Raw genomic sequence first — 17515 nt, 5'->3', positions numbered from 1 at the left:
TACGTATATATACTCGGCCCGGCCAAACTCTGCTTTGCCCCATTCCTGAATTTTCCACATTTCAACGTACGTTGTTCAATTTTTCTCTTCAACGAAATGGCTATGAAATATGCTTTTATGATATTTGTTCCATTGGTCTTAACATTTCAATAACCATCATGAAGAAGTAAAAATGAAAAAAAATATTTTACAAAAATTTTATTCAAATATGATATATACTGCATATATGTATATTGTTGATCATCTCTAATATTGGTAATAAGATACACGTAAAAATAATGCAGTCAATTGTTGAATATTTACAGCGTAAATATTATATTAAGTTCATTTTTTGCCTTTTCCTTTTTTAGCCGTTGCTTTACTGCTACCTTCATCGGCCTAAAATAGAAAATACAATATCAAACATTAGAAAAGTTGAAAGATTGAAAAATTATCCACTTAAAAGACGTTTAATTTTACACTTTAACTAATTGTTTCACATACAAAGATAATCAATCAAACAAATTATGTAAATTTTTACCGGACGCTTTTTCTTGGTAACTAAAACTGTGAAGAAGCTATCAATACGCCCTTGAGTTGATGAACGACGAGCTGAGAGCAATTTAGCACAACCGTTAACTACACGATTATGACTGAAAAGTAAGTGACTGAATGAAATTGAAATTAAACAAAACACATTAATTAATAATAATTTACCCGAAATTTTTTTCATTGACCAAAAATGTGATTAGTCCTTGTTCGTCTGGATCCTTCCAAGTCAGCTGAGTGAAAGACACAATTACAATTTAATAACAACAAATAATTCACAACTGAACCAACCTACCTCTATAGTATTACAGTCGATAACTTCTGGTTCGAGAAAAAGTTTTCGTACAGCCTGTAAATAAAAGTTTGTTTTTTTTGCAAAAATCAATACATAACAAATATCGTCATGTCAAAAAGTATGCAAACATTTACTTTGTATTGCCAATTTTCTGGTATAGGGTATTTCTGAAAAATATACAGACACAATTCAATACGTTAAAATAAATAATAACAGAACAAGTTTTACCTTCTTATCCAACTTTTCTACGATAACTTCCAAATTTCGATATTGCTTAATCAAATCATACGCTTTTTTCGGTCCGACGCCTTTAATTGTTGGACAATAGTCGCAACCAAGCAGTATGCAAAAGTCCACAAACTGCAAACACGTCATCAAACAGAACAGAAATTATGTACACTTTGTCAGTATTGATGATTCACCTCTTCATGAGTCATGTTCAAACCGTGCAAAACATCATCAAAACGAAATTCTTTAATTGGCATCTTTCTGAAATTAAATATTATTACACTGTGAAACGTTATCAAATTGAACCGATTATTAAATTTAAAAAAAGCATAATTGAACACACTTCGCCTCGCTAAACGTCAAATAGCGTAACATTATGTCGCTTCCAAATGTTAACGTATCCATGTCTTCTGTAGCTGCTGCAAACACTTTTTTCGCTTTAACCAGAGCTGCACATTGTGCTTCCGCTTCGCATGGTGCCTGAAATTAAAAGTGCAATATTTTCAAAACCACTATTCCAGTGCATTAAAATATTCAAATGTTACAAAGTTGTAGAAAAAAGACCACTCAAAGAATGAAACATTTTAAAATAAACTTTACATTGATTGAATAAATATATTCAAAATTACACCATATCAAAAAACCAAATACATACAAGATGACATATATATATATCATAATGACCGAACTTGTACCTGAATGCTACAGTAACTTAATTATTTATAAATTATTATTTCGTATAAGATTACAAAAAAAGACCACCATGTTTCTTATTAATTATATACCAGTAATTATTAAATGATATGCTTATTTACAACCTGCATGAAAGTGAAATGATCAGAAAATACTTCACAATAGACAAGCGAACCTCAATGTAGGGAATTCCCATTAGTTTGAGAAGACGTTTGCATTCGTCGACGTGTTCTTTGGAAACTTTGGTTAAACGACGACTAAATTTATTTATTGCTTCAGAATCTCCTTGAAATGGTAAACACGTGAATCATGAAACGTTTCACAAAATCAAATCTAACCCGCTTGAACTGCATCTGCATACTTCTCTTCAGCTTCTGTACGACGTTCAGTGCGTTTGTCGAGCTGTACAAGTAACAGTGGATATTATTTTACGAACCGATACAAATGTGCATATTAAAAAATGAACCTCGTCAGATTTCAACACTGGCGGCTTTCCGTCGAAAACGTACACTGGCTTGATGCCATTTTCCACCATTCGAATTGTTCGATAAAACATACCAATCAAATGACTAAATTCATAAAAACATCCAAAATTGTTGAATCGAGAAAATTTCTGTTCAAAGCAACCTGGTCGTTTCACCAGATTCTGCACTAAGCTGAGAACCGTCTTGTCTAATAGCGATCAAAAATTGATAAAGGCTCATGGACGCATCAATGGCAATTGTTCTGCCTGAAACAAAATTAAAAAAACCAACTAGTGAAAAATAAATGTACACAAAATGAACAAAGTATATTTCAATATGGCATATTATTACCAAAAAATGAATTCATCGTTCGTTCTGTGATCGCATTTGGCGAAAAATCGGCAATTACTTTACTCAGTCCTTTGATTCCCATTTTTTGCAACGTCTAAATCAGAACCCACAAAGCGGTCAATATTTCACGCGCGCAACATCCCCAATCATACAGTTGCATTGCAAACAGCTACAGTAATGAACGATGCATAGACAAGTTCACAGAACTTTATAAAAATTGCGTGTTAAAATTTATAAACAAAAAACAAATCAAGTTATTAAAATCATTTAAAATTACGACGTAAAATTAATACAATAACCGAATGCACATTTTTGTACTATTTGAGCCTGCTTATTCTTTAGTGAAAAGAACTTTCTAAAAGGAAGTTGAGTACAAATTGGAATCCTTACTGTAATTAATGTTCAACTTCACGACAAAATATTTTATAAGTGTAATTTAATTTTTACAACTCTGAAAAATAAGTTAAATTTATTCGAATAGTAGTTTTCTATAATCCACTTTTTTTCGATCACTTAAAACATGATGCTTGCTGCTTTCAATTTCATAATCGTATCAAATATTTTCTTGTATTAAATCTTCTTTATTACAATAATTGCATAATTTATGCACAAACACAAACCATGGTTGTTCAAATTTTAGTCATGTTTTACGTTCGTCTGAGCAATTTCGAAAATATGAAGTCATACATACACCTGCAAACGAAATCAAGCATACATTTTATTCACCAATAAGCCAATTTAATTTATTCTACTCTGATTCCCATTTCCATAATAATTTACGGCACATTCTTTCAATCATGTTTACTTAAAATTCCCGCCACCAATAATTCATAATCACATTAAATTCTACTTCTGTGCCGGTTCATTTGTCGACTGTTTCTTCAACTGACGTGCCATCTCACAACGTTTTGTATACTCTTTTTTGTCCCACTCCTTTTCTGCTTCACGATACTTCACCTAAACAAAAAATTTATAATAGTTTTAAATCAAACTGCAAGTCTGCATAAAATTGACCAGATTGTCGATTAAGTTATGCAAGCCATAGACAGCACGAGAAAGCGATCCCAAGAACAGTCCCATCAATTCATCTGTTGTTTCTGAAAGATAACTTTCTGAAAGTGATGCCTGCAAGCTGGGTAGGATGTAGAATATTTCCTAATTAAAAAATACATGTAAGATCGAAATAATCACAAATCTGTTAAAAACAATAAGTTATTACTTGCAAATGATACAGTATGTTGTTGTTGACGGGCATGGATCCCTCAGAAACTTCTTCCAGATAGCACTTAATGCATCGAAGCATTTCAACAAATCCTCGTAAACCTACAACTCGTCTAGTGGTCATCTGGGCCAGCGTCCCTGCCGACTGATCTTTAATGTCACTAAATAATAAAAAATATAATGCAAATTTAAATTTGTGAATTTAAAACGAAATAATACAATTTTCACAAAAAACATACCGCAGAAGATGCTCAACTCCAACTGCTTCGGCTTCTTCAGACTGGATGCAGCAAGACAGCAGTTCAAACGTCCTCAACGGTACACTTCCATCCTAATATAATAAACACGTCACACTGTGAACAAAAAAGTTATCGATACTAACATCTTGCACTTCTTCCACTTCGATATAAGCATCAGCTGGAATTCCATGCTTTTTAACGCTCACAACACACAGCACTGGGTGCATGACGAATGACTTCAGAACGCTGTTAATCGCGATGTCTGTGCTGTAAAGATGAGGCCCACTATGATACCATCCAACAATCTTTTCTCGCGCTTAAATAATATACAAAATATGTAAATTCATTTAAATACAGAAAATAACTTATTTCTTATACTAGAAAATAATGATCAGGAATGTTTACCGTTTACTTTGCCAAACATCATGTGCATGCTCTCCAAATATTCATGATCTAAAAACCAGACCGGAGGCAGTGCAGTATAATCTTGTTCAAATGGAACTGAAATCTCAAAAAATAATAAGTAACATGGAAAAGGGATAAAAAAAACAATTATACCCGCAAAACAGTTGGTAACGTCAACAGTTTTGCCCGACGTTGTGCCAAGCAAAATGCCCACAACTCGAGGAGATTTTGTAATCTTATATACTCGATTAAAATGATCGATAACCGAAAGCAATACCAGTGGATGGACGATTACTTTTGTAATCGGAAGATCCACTTGTTCATGTTTTCTCACCACGATAGGCTTTCGTTCTTCCTCCTCATCGACAGTAATTGATTCTTCACTTTCCTCATCAGACATCGTGTATTCTAAGTCGTAAAGCAAAGCTTCGCTAAAATAAGGTATCAAACATCAGCTAAATTATTAAGATAACTAATAAAGAATAAAACGATCGACAATCAAAAAGCGAACACGCAAGCAATTTTATGCGATGATTCAAGTTCATCGTATAGTCGGTATCTGAAGAAATACGCACAACAAAATATCTGCTATCAATTGATGAAAACTTAATCAGAAGAAACATGATAACACCACCAACCACGACATAAAATGAAATGACCATCAAACCTACAAAACAAATAATAGGCAAGACTAATTGTCAATTACGATACATAATTCTTAACTTTTAATTTAAATAATTTAGAAAATAAAACAAAAAATTTCTTTTACAAATACCTGCACTTTTTCAATTTTAATATTTGTTATTTTCATTTTTATAAGCAAAAATGCACAGTTCTTACTGTAACTTAAAATAGAATCTTTCTCTTAATCAACAACTTACTTTTAAATGTTTTAAAATATGTGCAAACATTAAATGAATATAAAATTATTTGTTTTATCATGTAATTTGGGAAATTGATACATTTTAACCAAAGTACAGTATGCAGTTCTTAAAATAAATAAAGAAATGAATGATTTCCTGCTTCGAAAAATTCATTTTCAATTGTGATGAGTTTTCCCACATATTTGGTATATTTTACATATTATGGATTTGAATAAACTGAATTTACGAAAAAATATTTTTCTCTATTTTAAGGATTTCACAAATTGCAAATCAGCTGTCACTTCCCTACTTGATGCATCAAGCAAAATGTAAAAATTCATTTTAATTACTTTTTTTATCGTATTATAAATTATTATTATTATTATTCACTGATAAATCTTTAGAAAATATATCTTATCGATCTGGCAACTGTTCAAACAAATTTAACATAATACTGTGGTATTAGTGAATGGATTACATTCAAGAATTTCTGGTATTATAGTAAAACCCGAAATACGGATGTAAGTGCTAAGCGGTTGCAAAGTGAACATCAAAAATCTTACATATTCCTTGTTAATATATGATAATCAATAAAACGATGTTCTATATACACATGCACCCGGCATTGAAAGTTACATACAGCAATCGTAACTTTGCAAAACAAAGCTGATATATGTGGATATTGAACTATGATTTCCATCACATAGACGAAGTATACATTTTCAAGGTAACAAAGTGGTAGTTTCAACAGGATTCTTTTCTTTCAGCAAGTGACAGTATTCTTCTGTAGAGTTTTTGTGTTCAAGATTTACATAAAAATCGACGTACATCATATTGTTGCGCGTCATGTCGGTTAGCATTTTTTGAATTTGCGAAAACGGAGGTCGATTTTCTGGTTCTTTAGACCAACAGAGAAGCATTAGCTTGTATCTAAAAAGAAAAACAAAAACACTTGCAGAATGTGATATTCTATTGCGATTTATAATTCAAGTTTCAGCGCATACATTGAATCTGTACAAGAGTGTGGTTTCTCCAGGCGATGATTTGAATCCAAGTAACGCAAGAGTTCTTTGTCTGCAACATGCCTGTAGGGGAAGCCTCCTGAAAAGTAATCAGTAAAATCATTGAAGCACGCACATGTGCGCAATATGCGTTGATAATAGAAATGCAATTTACCGAGTGTACAAATTTCCCAAAGTACAACTCCATATGCCCAAACGTCACTTTTGGAACTGTACATGTGGTCGCGCATTGCTTCAATAGAAAGCCATCGCAACGGAACCCTTCCAGATGTAGTTTTCACGTAAACACCTGATCTAGATAAGCCGAAATCGGAAATTTTCAAGCATTTTCCATAACCGACTAGAACGTTGCGAGCAGCTAAATCTCGATGAGTAATATTCAATGATTCCAAATGGGCCTAAACAGAACAATCATACATACATATATATATATATACAGTGGAAAAATTGCATATTCATAAGAAGCAAACAAAAACCAATTACCATGCCATTAGCAACTTGCATTGCAAAGTTTTGCAGTTCAACTGGATTTAAACTGTACGACAAATTTGGTATGTTGCTTTCATTACTATTTTGGCGGTATTCTATTTCTGCATCGTCATTTTCAACGGCAGGAAGACAATATCCGCAATGACAATCTTCAACTACGTTTATATCTACGGTATGCAAGTTGATTGCAGATGCTTGGCAACCGGTAGAAGCCATTGTTGAAAGTTGCTTTTCATACTGCATTAAACGAATATTTGTCGTTATAGTCTTGTTCAACTTTGCTTATTATTTTATTATCACCTGCTTTCGAACATTTTTCAGATATTGAAGTAAATCACCATAAGGTACATATTCCATGATCATACAATTCGGTTGTTGCAATGTAACGCAACCAAACATTCTATAACCATTTAAAACGATAAAACATAAATATTCAGTGAAAATGTGAAATTAAGTTTAGAAAATTACATTTATCTGCTTTAAATGCTGCGCAGCTTAAATAAATAAAAATTTGTATTGATGAATTGGTAAAGTTTCCTTGATCATAAATGAAAGAAAAACTTGTCAGTTGGTGCTGATTATTATTGATAATTAATCGATGGGACTGTTTGTGTTGTCAGTTAAAAATTTCAACTGAAATTCAGTTCAACTTGAAGTTTTTGATCAATTAAAGATATATTTTTGCATTTTATTTCAAACTATCTCGTAAAAACTTACTGTACAACGTTGGGATGATCTCCAATGAGTTTCATTGTTGCAATTTCTAACGAAAATTCATTTCTCTCAGTTTCCGTTGCGTCAGCTGAATGAAATTAAATTACATATATATATATATATATATATACAATAGTAATTAATAGAGATTTAAATTCCATACCTTTCAGTTGTTTAATAGCCACGACCAAAGGGCCAGGATGATTGATGATCGATTCAGCTGTTCCAGCGTATACCAACCCAAATGCACCTTGACCGATTACACCTTCTAAATTCAGATTTTACTACCAGACTGCATATTTTGTTCGAACTTTACAAAAATAAAATTAAACTGATGAAACTTAGAAACTTTAAATGAAATTGCATATGCTGGAAGAGAAACGTTTGCTACTTACTAAATGTCAATCTCTCGTAGCTCATTTCAAATTTATCAGCCGCACCTCTACGCTGGGCATCAGAAATTTCCTTTTCAGTATACAAAATGTTCGTTTCCATGCTTAATTCGAGATATCTGAAAATTTTTTGATAAAATTGAAAATAAATGATGAATTTTTTGGAATTAATAATGCATAACCGATCAATGTCGAACGAAGATTTGTCAGGGATGCGTAGAAATTTTTCCTTCGTCTCAGCACTTTTCACTGCTCGACGAAAACGCATTTGACAATAGACGCTTATTAACACTAGCACAATTACTGCAAGCGTTGGCAGTGTTGCCGTCAAATAGCGTTCTTGTTGTTGCTGCTGTTCGAAAGTTTGCAAAATGTTTCCATTGTCTGAAGCAACACTGGTCGTTGTATTTTTTCCAATATCTGCTTTTTCAGTGGTTGATAGCACAATCACTGATGCTTCAGTTTCGCCAGGAGATGATGTCGTATTTGTCGTCAGTGGTAGTAATAATGATTCATTACTTTCAAGCACTGCCAGCTCGTCTGTATTGTTTCTGGATGAATTGACTACAGAAAAATTAATAATATTTCTATCATAAAGTATGCTTGCTCAACAAACAAAAACTTACCATTTACTATGAATTCTGCAATCTCTTCTTTACTTTTACAAACATGCTTATTAATGGCAAATACCTAAAAATTGAACATTGCACATACATTGCAGTGTTAAATCAAAGAAGAAACATCAGTATACTTGAACTTGATATTCAGACTGATTCTTCAAATTTCCCAATATAACTTCGAAAAGCTGTTTCCCCTTACAATATGTACAACAATATTATAATATAAAGCTTGAAATATTGAGAAAAGAAAAACAGCTCAATTCTCACCGGCTCTCCGACGATGGTCAAAAAACGAAAAGTACTAAGAGCAGCAACACCAGCACGACGAATCACTTGTGCCAGACGAACTCGAAATTCAATAGATTCATCTTTTATTTCTTTGGGCCATTTGAAACGCCACACTAACTGCGCCTTAATGCTATTGCTTTCAGGATCCCAGAATGGCCGCAACGTTAAAATTTCAGGCTGAGAAACTCGGGCTTGTGCTAGAATGAAAAATAAATATTTACAAACGGTTGAATAAATTCATATCACTGATATATATATATGTATATGCGGTGAAAACTTCTCACAACGACAGCTGCAATAATTATCAACGCATGCTGGAATTTGTACAGTGACAATACTGGCATAATTCGTATCGCCGTATGGATATGGCTCTGACCGCATCTCTACTCGATACTTGCAGCCGAAATCAAGCACAAGCGGATAAAGAGACATTGTTTGAGTTGGCAAATCCCACGATCGTGCGTTCTGAAATTTGCTGATAAGTATGCAAATTAAATCATGCTTATCACCTCTCTATCACAAACCGCCGGTATATTTTGCGTGTAATAACCGGGAAATTTCTGTTCACAGCTATTGCTTTTGGCCGTAAATATAAGATAGTAGCCAGTTCGAGAGTCGTCTAAAAGATAATTGCAATTCTCTGATCTAGACACTATATTCTCTGAACACTACTTGCATCTGAATAATAATAATAATTGCATACCTCGTTCAGCGTCCCAGTTGATTGTTGCACGTAAGTGTTTCGAATGATTTTCTCTGTATACATTGAAATTTACAGTGATGTTTGTTGGGGGTTTTGGGTATGCTAGAATTGAAATTTTTTTAAATCACATTTTACATTGTCATATTTGAAACTTGTTATAAGCATGGTAGTTGTATTAATTTATAAAAATTCTAAATAATAATCAGTTATCACACGAGACATATTAATAGATGCACGTGCGGATGATATTTCAACAGTAGAATGGTTTTTTTTGAAAGACAAACATTTAAATACAACTTTCACGCCTAAATTGAACTAACAGGTACTAATTACATAATAAAACTTCAACATTTGACGTATGTCAGTTAGCAAGTGCACTTTTCTATCAACGTTGTGATCTGCATTAAGCAACTGCTATTTGCTTTTCACGAAAGCGATGGGTGTAGACAACTAGAATACCAATTGACCTAGATGCAAATAATCTTGCATCAAATAGACAAATCATTTTCGCTTACGGATCGAGTTGAAGTTAAAAGCAGCAAACAGCTGTTCCATACAGCTTCACAATGCTTCCACATAGTTGATGCTTTTGGTCATTTTAAAAAATATCTCTCACGAAATATTTTTAATGTCCCATTTATATTATTTATCCATCTTTACGTTGTAATGATCAATATGACTTAATATTGATTAGTTGATGTCGTTGCAGATTTCAAAACTCAAATAAAACAAGACAGTGAGATGATACTTTTCCATCAATATGAATATTCACATTTGAACAGAAAATTCTGAAAACTAACAAATTATTATAACAAATTGGCAAGTGGTTTTCATGACAAGCATTTGAAATGTTAAAAATAATGTTCTAGAGAAAATAACGTGGAAATAAAAATTTACACATTCACTGCTTTCAAATTCACTAACATAATAATAATAATGCTTGAGTAGTGCAATGGAAAAGGATAATAAAACGATTTATGTATTGTTTATCTTTTTCTATAGCACTTTTACTATTCGAAATATTTCACATAGACCAAGCAATGTTTGCAAACAATAATTATTCTCAGTGCTGATCTATTACTCACTTTTCCAGAGGAATAATTGCATAAACAATACGGTCACAGTACTTAACTGTTTAAATAACATGATTTTCAAGCTTATTGAACTTTGTTTGGCAAGCCATTTATGAAAAGCGTTCATAGAAATGCAAATAATCCATTGCAGAATACTGATACTGCACATCTAATATATTTCAGCTTATAACCAAATTGATGATATAGATGCTAAAATACTAGATAGAATATGGAGAGTTTGCAACTTGCATAATTTGCAAATACTGATATGCCGACCGTGTAATTGATCATCGATAATAAACAAATAATCCATCATAACATAAATCACAAAAGACTTACTAATAAGAATGCAAATTACACTTTGCAAATAATTTTTTTATGGTTCATTTTATGTATTGTGACTTTGGAAAATTCATAAATGTTGAAATATTGCAATAACATCTCAAATGTACTACATTTCGAATGAAATGAAATGAAAGTATATGAAATAGGTAGACTTACTTTTGTTAGAAGTAGAACCTGTAAAACGTGTTGGAACCAAATTATAATCCACATAGCTGTAGCATCGACGAAGACAATTTTCATAAGCTTTCTGAAAGTAAACGAAAAAAATTTGGAAATAAAATAGGAAAAGAAAGATAAAAGATATTTAAATTTAAGATTCTATTTTTTTGTACATACCAGTGTATCATGGATTTCACAGTTTCGTTCGCAAGCTTGTTGCTCTTTTTGAGCTTGGTCGTATGCTTGAATGTGAAAATATGGAATGTGAAAAAAAACGCAAACCAACAAAAGCATCACAGAGAGCAAGCGATACGCACAATGGATAAGCCAAACTCGGTGCGATACTGGCTAGACAAATTTCAAGCAATTTGCCTATGGGACGGGGCCGATGGCTTTTGGCTGGAATGGCTTGTTGAAGAAAATTGAAGCTGATTGGCGGTCATAAAGTAGCACCAGATTCGCTTGCTTTGGCCGGATTTTTGGTGCACGAGACGGCAACAGTTGCTTCTCATCGATCGACTGATCATCACCACGGTCGGCGTTGTCAGACAGCGCTCATGAGCTAAACGAACTGTTAGCCAGCTGACGCTAGGCTGAAGTGATCTTCTTTCAACAACTCTTTTCTACATTTCTTCTCTGTTCTTTATCACCGGGTTGCTTTTTCAGCTGGCCATTGTCCATTCGATTCATTTCGGCGGTCAGCGCGCCTGCTGTTATCATAAAATTACATCCCAGCCCATAAAATCCGTCTTCTGCCTACTTGCTGCTCACCAACAAATAATATATATATATATATACACTGCACTGATAAAGTTTCTCTTCGTCTGTTCTTGACCTGCTTGATTTCTTTGTACTTTTGCTTTTTTCAATTTAAAATAATTTCCCTCCATTTTGCACTTGCCATTTTCGATTAAAAGTGTAGAAATAGCAGCAGAGAATCAGGTGCAACTGTAAATGCAACTTTCCCATATGCAGTGATAATTAATTACAACTTGAAATGCTGCTAACGAACAACCTCCGTTAGCAACAATAAAATTATCATTTATCATTTCAACTTTCTCATATAGAATGAATGAGAAATTTTCAAAGTTGAAAGTTAAAAGTCTAAAATGGACAATTAATGATGACAATTTTATGATCAGAAATTTCAAGAATTACATTTATCATATAAAACAAGCTCATCTAATGCAAAAGCTATATTTACACGCATTGTCGTTTGTGGTATTTGTTTATCCGCCGTCGGTAAAGAAATTATTAAATTAGCATAATTATCAATTAAATTGTTTGCCTTCTTAGTCTTAAGTGAGTGGAAAATTGTGATGAAATAAATAATTAGCTGATTAAATTGTGAGAAACGTTGAACAGAAAGAAAATTGTTCAAAATCACAAATTCTATATACCTTGCATTTGAAATTCTAGCAATTACGATCAAACAAACATGTGGAGTTTTCTTTTTTTTTTCTGTCATTTGTCAGGTGGCGGCATTTTGTTCAATTTTCAAAATGAAAGTAGAAAAACTGAAATCTCTTCTGAAATGTCATTTGAAAAATTTAAGCAGCCGTTATGAATGTGACGAATGCCACTATGGAAAAAAATTTCTTCACTCGTCTCTAGACAAGAAGCATAGAAGAATAATAGATTGAATTGATATTTAAAGAAAATTATATAAATGACAGGCTTAATAATAACAAAAATTTATTTTAAAAAATTTCATGCTCTGCAACATCTTGCAAATCATGCAAAAATGAATCTTCCATTTGCTGCCTGTTCATGAGAAATGAACGTGTCTTTGAAATTGTCTGTGTTTGAAATAATCGTAATAACGAGCAAATGAATTTGAAATTAATTTTCAACAAGATCACGAGAAAAAATTTGTGCAGAATAAAAAGTGTATGCTTTATCATAATAGATGGAATGCTTCATTTTTTTCTGAGATTTTGTTTTACATTCTTCATTTTGCATGTGCAGTTTACTTGAAGATTATGCAATGTGCAAATGAATGCAATTGTTTCTCGATAGGAATAATATAATAATAATGATAATAATAATAATAATAATAATAATAATAATAAATTACCATATCTCAATAATCTACCACATCTGTTGTTATCTTGATCACTGCCTCCTTTTTGTCATGGAAAAATAATCTTGTACTTTCACTGGAACAAAGTTTCATTTTTAAGCATCGTTTAGTCCCATATATTAATGTCAAATGAAACTTCTAAAAATGAAGAACAAATGCGTTATTTATAATATAATATTATACAATTAATTATTGATTAGAGATATTATCGAAAAATATTCCAGCAAATCCAGAATAGAAGCTTTTTTATTCTACCAAAATGAATAATGCAAAACAATTCCTTTGACTAATGGTTCCAACAGTTGGATTTTTTTCATCTCTGCCGGGCTTTGAAATTTAAAAGAACTGCTCTTCAATCAAGAAAAGCTTTAAGCATAGCGTTCCAACCGGGGCAAACCAGCAAAAGTCAAGCTTCACTTCTTCGCAAAAGAGCAATATAGTTTCTGTCTGTCTATTCTATTGATTAATTTTGCCCAGCTAAGACAAATAAAATCCACAATATCGGAACCCTGGAATAAATAAATAAATAAATAATAATAGCAGAAAAGCAGATTCGCTAAAGTCATCGAATTCACGTCGACTTTTTGCTTTAGGCAAAGTAATAACGAACGACATGTTTTGGTATAACTTTACGTCTCCTAAAAGAAGCATTTATTATTAATACAAAACATAATCAGTCATACAGTTGAAATGTACTTTTCTGTGCTTGATATGAGCAGATGCCAGATCTTCACCATACTGATTTCTTATTGAAACAGAAACTTCACCAAAATGTTCTTCTTGACATGATTTAACAGTCAAGAATGATGCATTTTCTGTATGAATTACTGATACCAATTCAGATGGTTCTACTCTTTTCCCATTGAAATACCAAACAACTACGGGGCATGGTTGGCCAGTAAAAGAGCAATTCAATTGTAATGGATCTCCAATTGCCACTTCTGCACCAGATGGTGCAACTGTAATTAGAGGGTGCGAATGTCCAGGTCTAAAAATTAAAATTCTTTTAATATGTTAAAATAATTTAGCAAACAATTTAATAATACTCCAATGCAGTTGTGAAATCTTTCGAAACGTCCATTAATACAGTTCCTTCACATGATCCGACGTTGTTTGTTGCTAGTATTCTATATGTTCCAGCATCTTCCCAGCCACAGTTTAGCACAGTCATGTGATGTGAATTACCCACATTATAAATCTATAATTAAAACAATGTAGGATTTTAAGAAACCTAAAAAATAAAAGCTTTACAAGTAGAAATTACTTGATATTTTTCGCCTGATGAAAGCGCAGCGTTGTCTTTACTCCAAGAAACAACAGGCTCTGGATAACCTTTAAGGTTGACACTGATTGTGACGCTTTGTCCTATGACAGCAGTAGCCTTTTCGGGAATTTCAGTAAAGGATGGAATTTCTGGATCTTCCTCTTTTCCTGAATATGAAATACCACTGCTTGTTTGAATAAATAAATATAAATACAGATAAAACACGAATACATCCCTATTTATGTTATAACAATGAGAGAGGTTGCAAATATTTTAAACAAACTATTATTTACCAATAACTGTCAAAGTGCAAGCTGAGATTGCTTGGCCATACGCGTTCTCTGCACGACACATGTAAACGCCTGAATCTTCTGGAAATGCATCTTGAATTATTAATATGCACTTATCACCATCTCGAACATAAGAAAAGGCAGGACTGTCTTGTATTTCACATTTATCATGAAACCAAGTAATTTTTATTGGCTCCCATGCATCAACAAGTTGAAGCGTAAATGTAACTTGATCGCCGTCACCTACGGTTTGGTCAACTAGATGATGCAAAAATTTTGGCATTGGAGCTACGGTGGCATCTAGTTCCGAAGCACTTTTAACTTTGATTTTTGTAGTGCTTCTTGCTTCACCGGCGCAGTTGACTGCTTTGCAACAATATCGTCCAGCATCAGAGTATTCCACCTTGTTAACAGTCAAAGATGCGCTTTCTCCGTCATAAGTAAGTTGGACTCTTGAGCTTGGGGTCAACGTATTTCCGTTCTTAGTCCACGTAACATGGGGAATTGGTTTGCCTTCGAAGCTGCATTCTACGCTCACACATTCACCAATAGAAGCATCAACCACACCTGGCAGTACTTCAGTGAATGTTGGAGGACGGATGGCTTTCTCGGGTGATCCTGCTGAAATTATAATTTTGTCATTTCATAATAATACAAGGCAATTACTTACGCAGAATGACAACGTGAGAAGAAGCACTAGCTACGCCGTGCGTATTTGAGGCAATGCAATTGTAAAAGCCAGAGTCGTCAGCATTCACTCGATGCACTTCAATGTAATAAAAGTCTCCGTCGTTGTAAATGCCATACTTGCTTCCAGATTCCAGCATCACTCCATCCTTATTCCATGATACTTGAGCAGTAGGAGAAGCAGATAAGGCTGCTTTCAAACGAAGTGATTTTCCTTCTTCGATTTCTTTTCTTTCCCGAGGACGGATGATGAACTTTGGTTCACAAGGGCATTCATTTCGTCGATGAACAATTGCTCTGATATCTTCAACAGCTGAAAATGCAATGCAGCTTTTAAACGTTTTTCGTACTTAAAAATGATTTCTGACTCACTCTTGACTTTGGATGAAGTACACAAAGAAGGACTTTGTTCATCCTGTGTCTTGGGTAGTTTGCGCTTGCAGGTTCGGCCTGAAACTGCTGCACGGCCTCCTTCTTCTAGCTCAACATCTTTAAGACCTTTGATAAATTCAGGAGCTTCACCCTGGTATTCTTTCAATGTCAACCGCTTTGGAATTTTTCTTCGAGTTTTCATAGATCTTTCTGCAAATGAATCTCCACCCTCAGTTTGTTCTAAACAATCAAACAAAAATGATAATTGAAGTAAAAATAAAAATATAATAAAAGAAACCTCACCAGTTGGAACATCCAAAGAAAGTACACCGTCCGGAAATCCAGTAATAATAACCGTTTCTTCATACTTTTTCGAAAGTTTATATGCGTGTTCACCTTTTACGAGAACACCCATTGTTATGCGTGAGCCAGCATGTACGGTTTGATCTTGCAGTCCTTTGAGGAAAATTGGTGGTTTACCTGTATGAGGTTCTCCGGCATGTATAGTAGCTGCAGTTTTTGCTATTCCATATTCATTTCGTGCTTCACAAACGTATTGGCCAAGGTCAGGACCACTAACGCGGACAATTGTAAGGCCGCAAACGTTATTTGCATCAAAGAAAAGCCTAACGTTAGAATTTTCCAACAGTTGTTGACCATTGAAATACCAGGTAATATCTGGATTTGGTATTCCAATTGTTTGACAAGTGAGCGTAATTTCATTATCCAATGGAGTCCATATGTCGTACAAGCAACGTATAAACTGTGGCGGTATAGGATATAGAGAAGAGCTGCCAACCGACAAAAAGCATTCACTCTCTGCTCGGCCAAGTTCATTTTCCAAAATGCAACGATAAATGCCGGAATGTTTCTGCCGCACAGATGGGAAATGCAATTTACATTCATGTCCTTGTTGCAAAATTTGGCAGTCATAATTATATTTTAAAGTCGTATTGTCACCAAACTGCCATGTGATCCTAGGTGTTGGATAACCATCAAAACAACATTTTAAAGCTACATCATCACCAGTTTGACTTTGCACATCAACAAGGTTCTGAGTAAAATAAGGTGCGCGTGGTGTTTTTCTAAAATTTGACAACAGTTTAACATTAGCAAAATGTTCAAAATTTTAATTACATGTGCTTCAGCCTGCACTATTTTAATGTGATATGAAAGTATTGAAATTTGTCAAGTTTACATTTTTAATGCTCAGCAAAATTTAAATCAATGCCAATATGTATTACTGAATGCTTAAAATAGGTAAACAAAAGCTAGTTGTTTTGGAATTCAAGCTACTTGCACATTTCTCTAAATTGTAATCTACGGATTTCTAAAGCAATCAGCTATTATGCAAAGCCATCGTTCAAAATACCAACAAACACTAAAGCTAAGATTTGCATCTTGATAAATATTGATTTCTGACTTCGTCACATAGTACATACAAATTTATTTGATTAAGCACGTAAACTACAATGTTCCAGTAGAGATCACGTTTCATTTTGTTTCTGAGAATTGTCGCATATGCAATTCCTCATTTTTATCAAGTGCTTTTGTATTATAAGCTTAGCTTTAGCTAGTGTGCTTTACATGTGAACTGCATCGAAAACAAAATTGTGCGCTAAACGCAGTGTAAACATTAAACAGTAGGCTAATTGAAACACTGAGTTTGATAAAGCTGATACCGGTTTGCTCCCACTTGGGCTCAATTTTGTTCCCATTCGGTCCCA

General features: G+C 33.6%; 4 protein-coding genes across 4 annotated transcripts; all 4 read right to left on the bottom strand.

The window, feature by feature from the left end:
- Positions 1–324: 324 nt before the first annotated feature.
- Tsp_05685 (flap endonuclease 1a) lies at positions 325–2641 on the bottom strand. The gene is made up of 13 exons (XM_003371976.1): positions 2560–2641; positions 2372–2474; positions 2181–2313; positions 2083–2146; positions 1920–2029; positions 1395–1531; positions 1246–1312; positions 1052–1183; positions 958–990; positions 824–877; positions 697–761; positions 521–632; positions 325–378 (listed from the first exon to the last, which is right to left on the bottom strand). The coding sequence occupies exons 1-13, from the start codon at positions 2639–2641 to the stop codon at positions 325–327; spliced, it is 1146 nt and encodes a 381-aa protein (XP_003372024.1).
- A 764-nt stretch (positions 2642–3405) lies between these two features.
- Positions 3406–11173, bottom strand: Tsp_05686 (26S proteasome non-ATPase regulatory subunit 7). Its single transcript, XM_003371975.1, has 21 exons — positions 11090–11173; positions 10601–10757; positions 9516–9568; positions 9097–9277; positions 8792–9009; positions 8531–8594; positions 8087–8468; positions 7908–8023; positions 7676–7780; positions 7516–7600; positions 7099–7198; positions 6793–7035; positions 6464–6707; positions 6292–6388; positions 6116–6217; positions 4578–4855; positions 4425–4520; positions 4163–4335; positions 4020–4111; positions 3779–3941; positions 3406–3516 (listed from the first exon to the last, which is right to left on the bottom strand). The coding sequence occupies exons 1-21, from the start codon at positions 11171–11173 to the stop codon at positions 3406–3408; spliced, it is 3144 nt and encodes a 1047-aa protein (XP_003372023.1).
- Positions 11174–11451: 278 nt separating this feature from the next.
- Positions 11452–11812, bottom strand: Tsp_05687 (conserved hypothetical protein). Its single transcript, XM_003371974.1, has 2 exons — positions 11720–11812; positions 11452–11685 (listed from the first exon to the last, which is right to left on the bottom strand). The coding sequence occupies exons 1-2, from the start codon at positions 11810–11812 to the stop codon at positions 11452–11454; spliced, it is 327 nt and encodes a 108-aa protein (XP_003372022.1).
- A 2020-nt stretch (positions 11813–13832) lies between these two features.
- Positions 13833–17286, bottom strand: Tsp_05688 (putative immunoglobulin I-set domain protein). Its single transcript, XM_003371973.1, has 8 exons — positions 17231–17286; positions 16092–16873; positions 15789–15998; positions 15400–15729; positions 14733–15350; positions 14440–14606; positions 14274–14373; positions 13833–14134 (listed from the first exon to the last, which is right to left on the bottom strand). Exons 1-8 carry the CDS (start codon positions 17284–17286, stop codon positions 13833–13835), a joined length of 2565 nt encoding a protein of 854 aa, XP_003372021.1.
- Between the last annotated feature and the right edge of the window lie 229 nt (positions 17287–17515).

This window comes from Trichinella spiralis (assembly GCF_000181795.1).
Source record: "Trichinella spiralis strain ISS 195 chromosome Unknown Scfld9, whole genome shotgun sequence".
NCBI lineage: Eukaryota > Metazoa > Nematoda > Enoplea > Trichinellida > Trichinellidae > Trichinella > Trichinella spiralis.
This window is presented reverse-complemented; position numbering and strand designations above follow the sequence as displayed.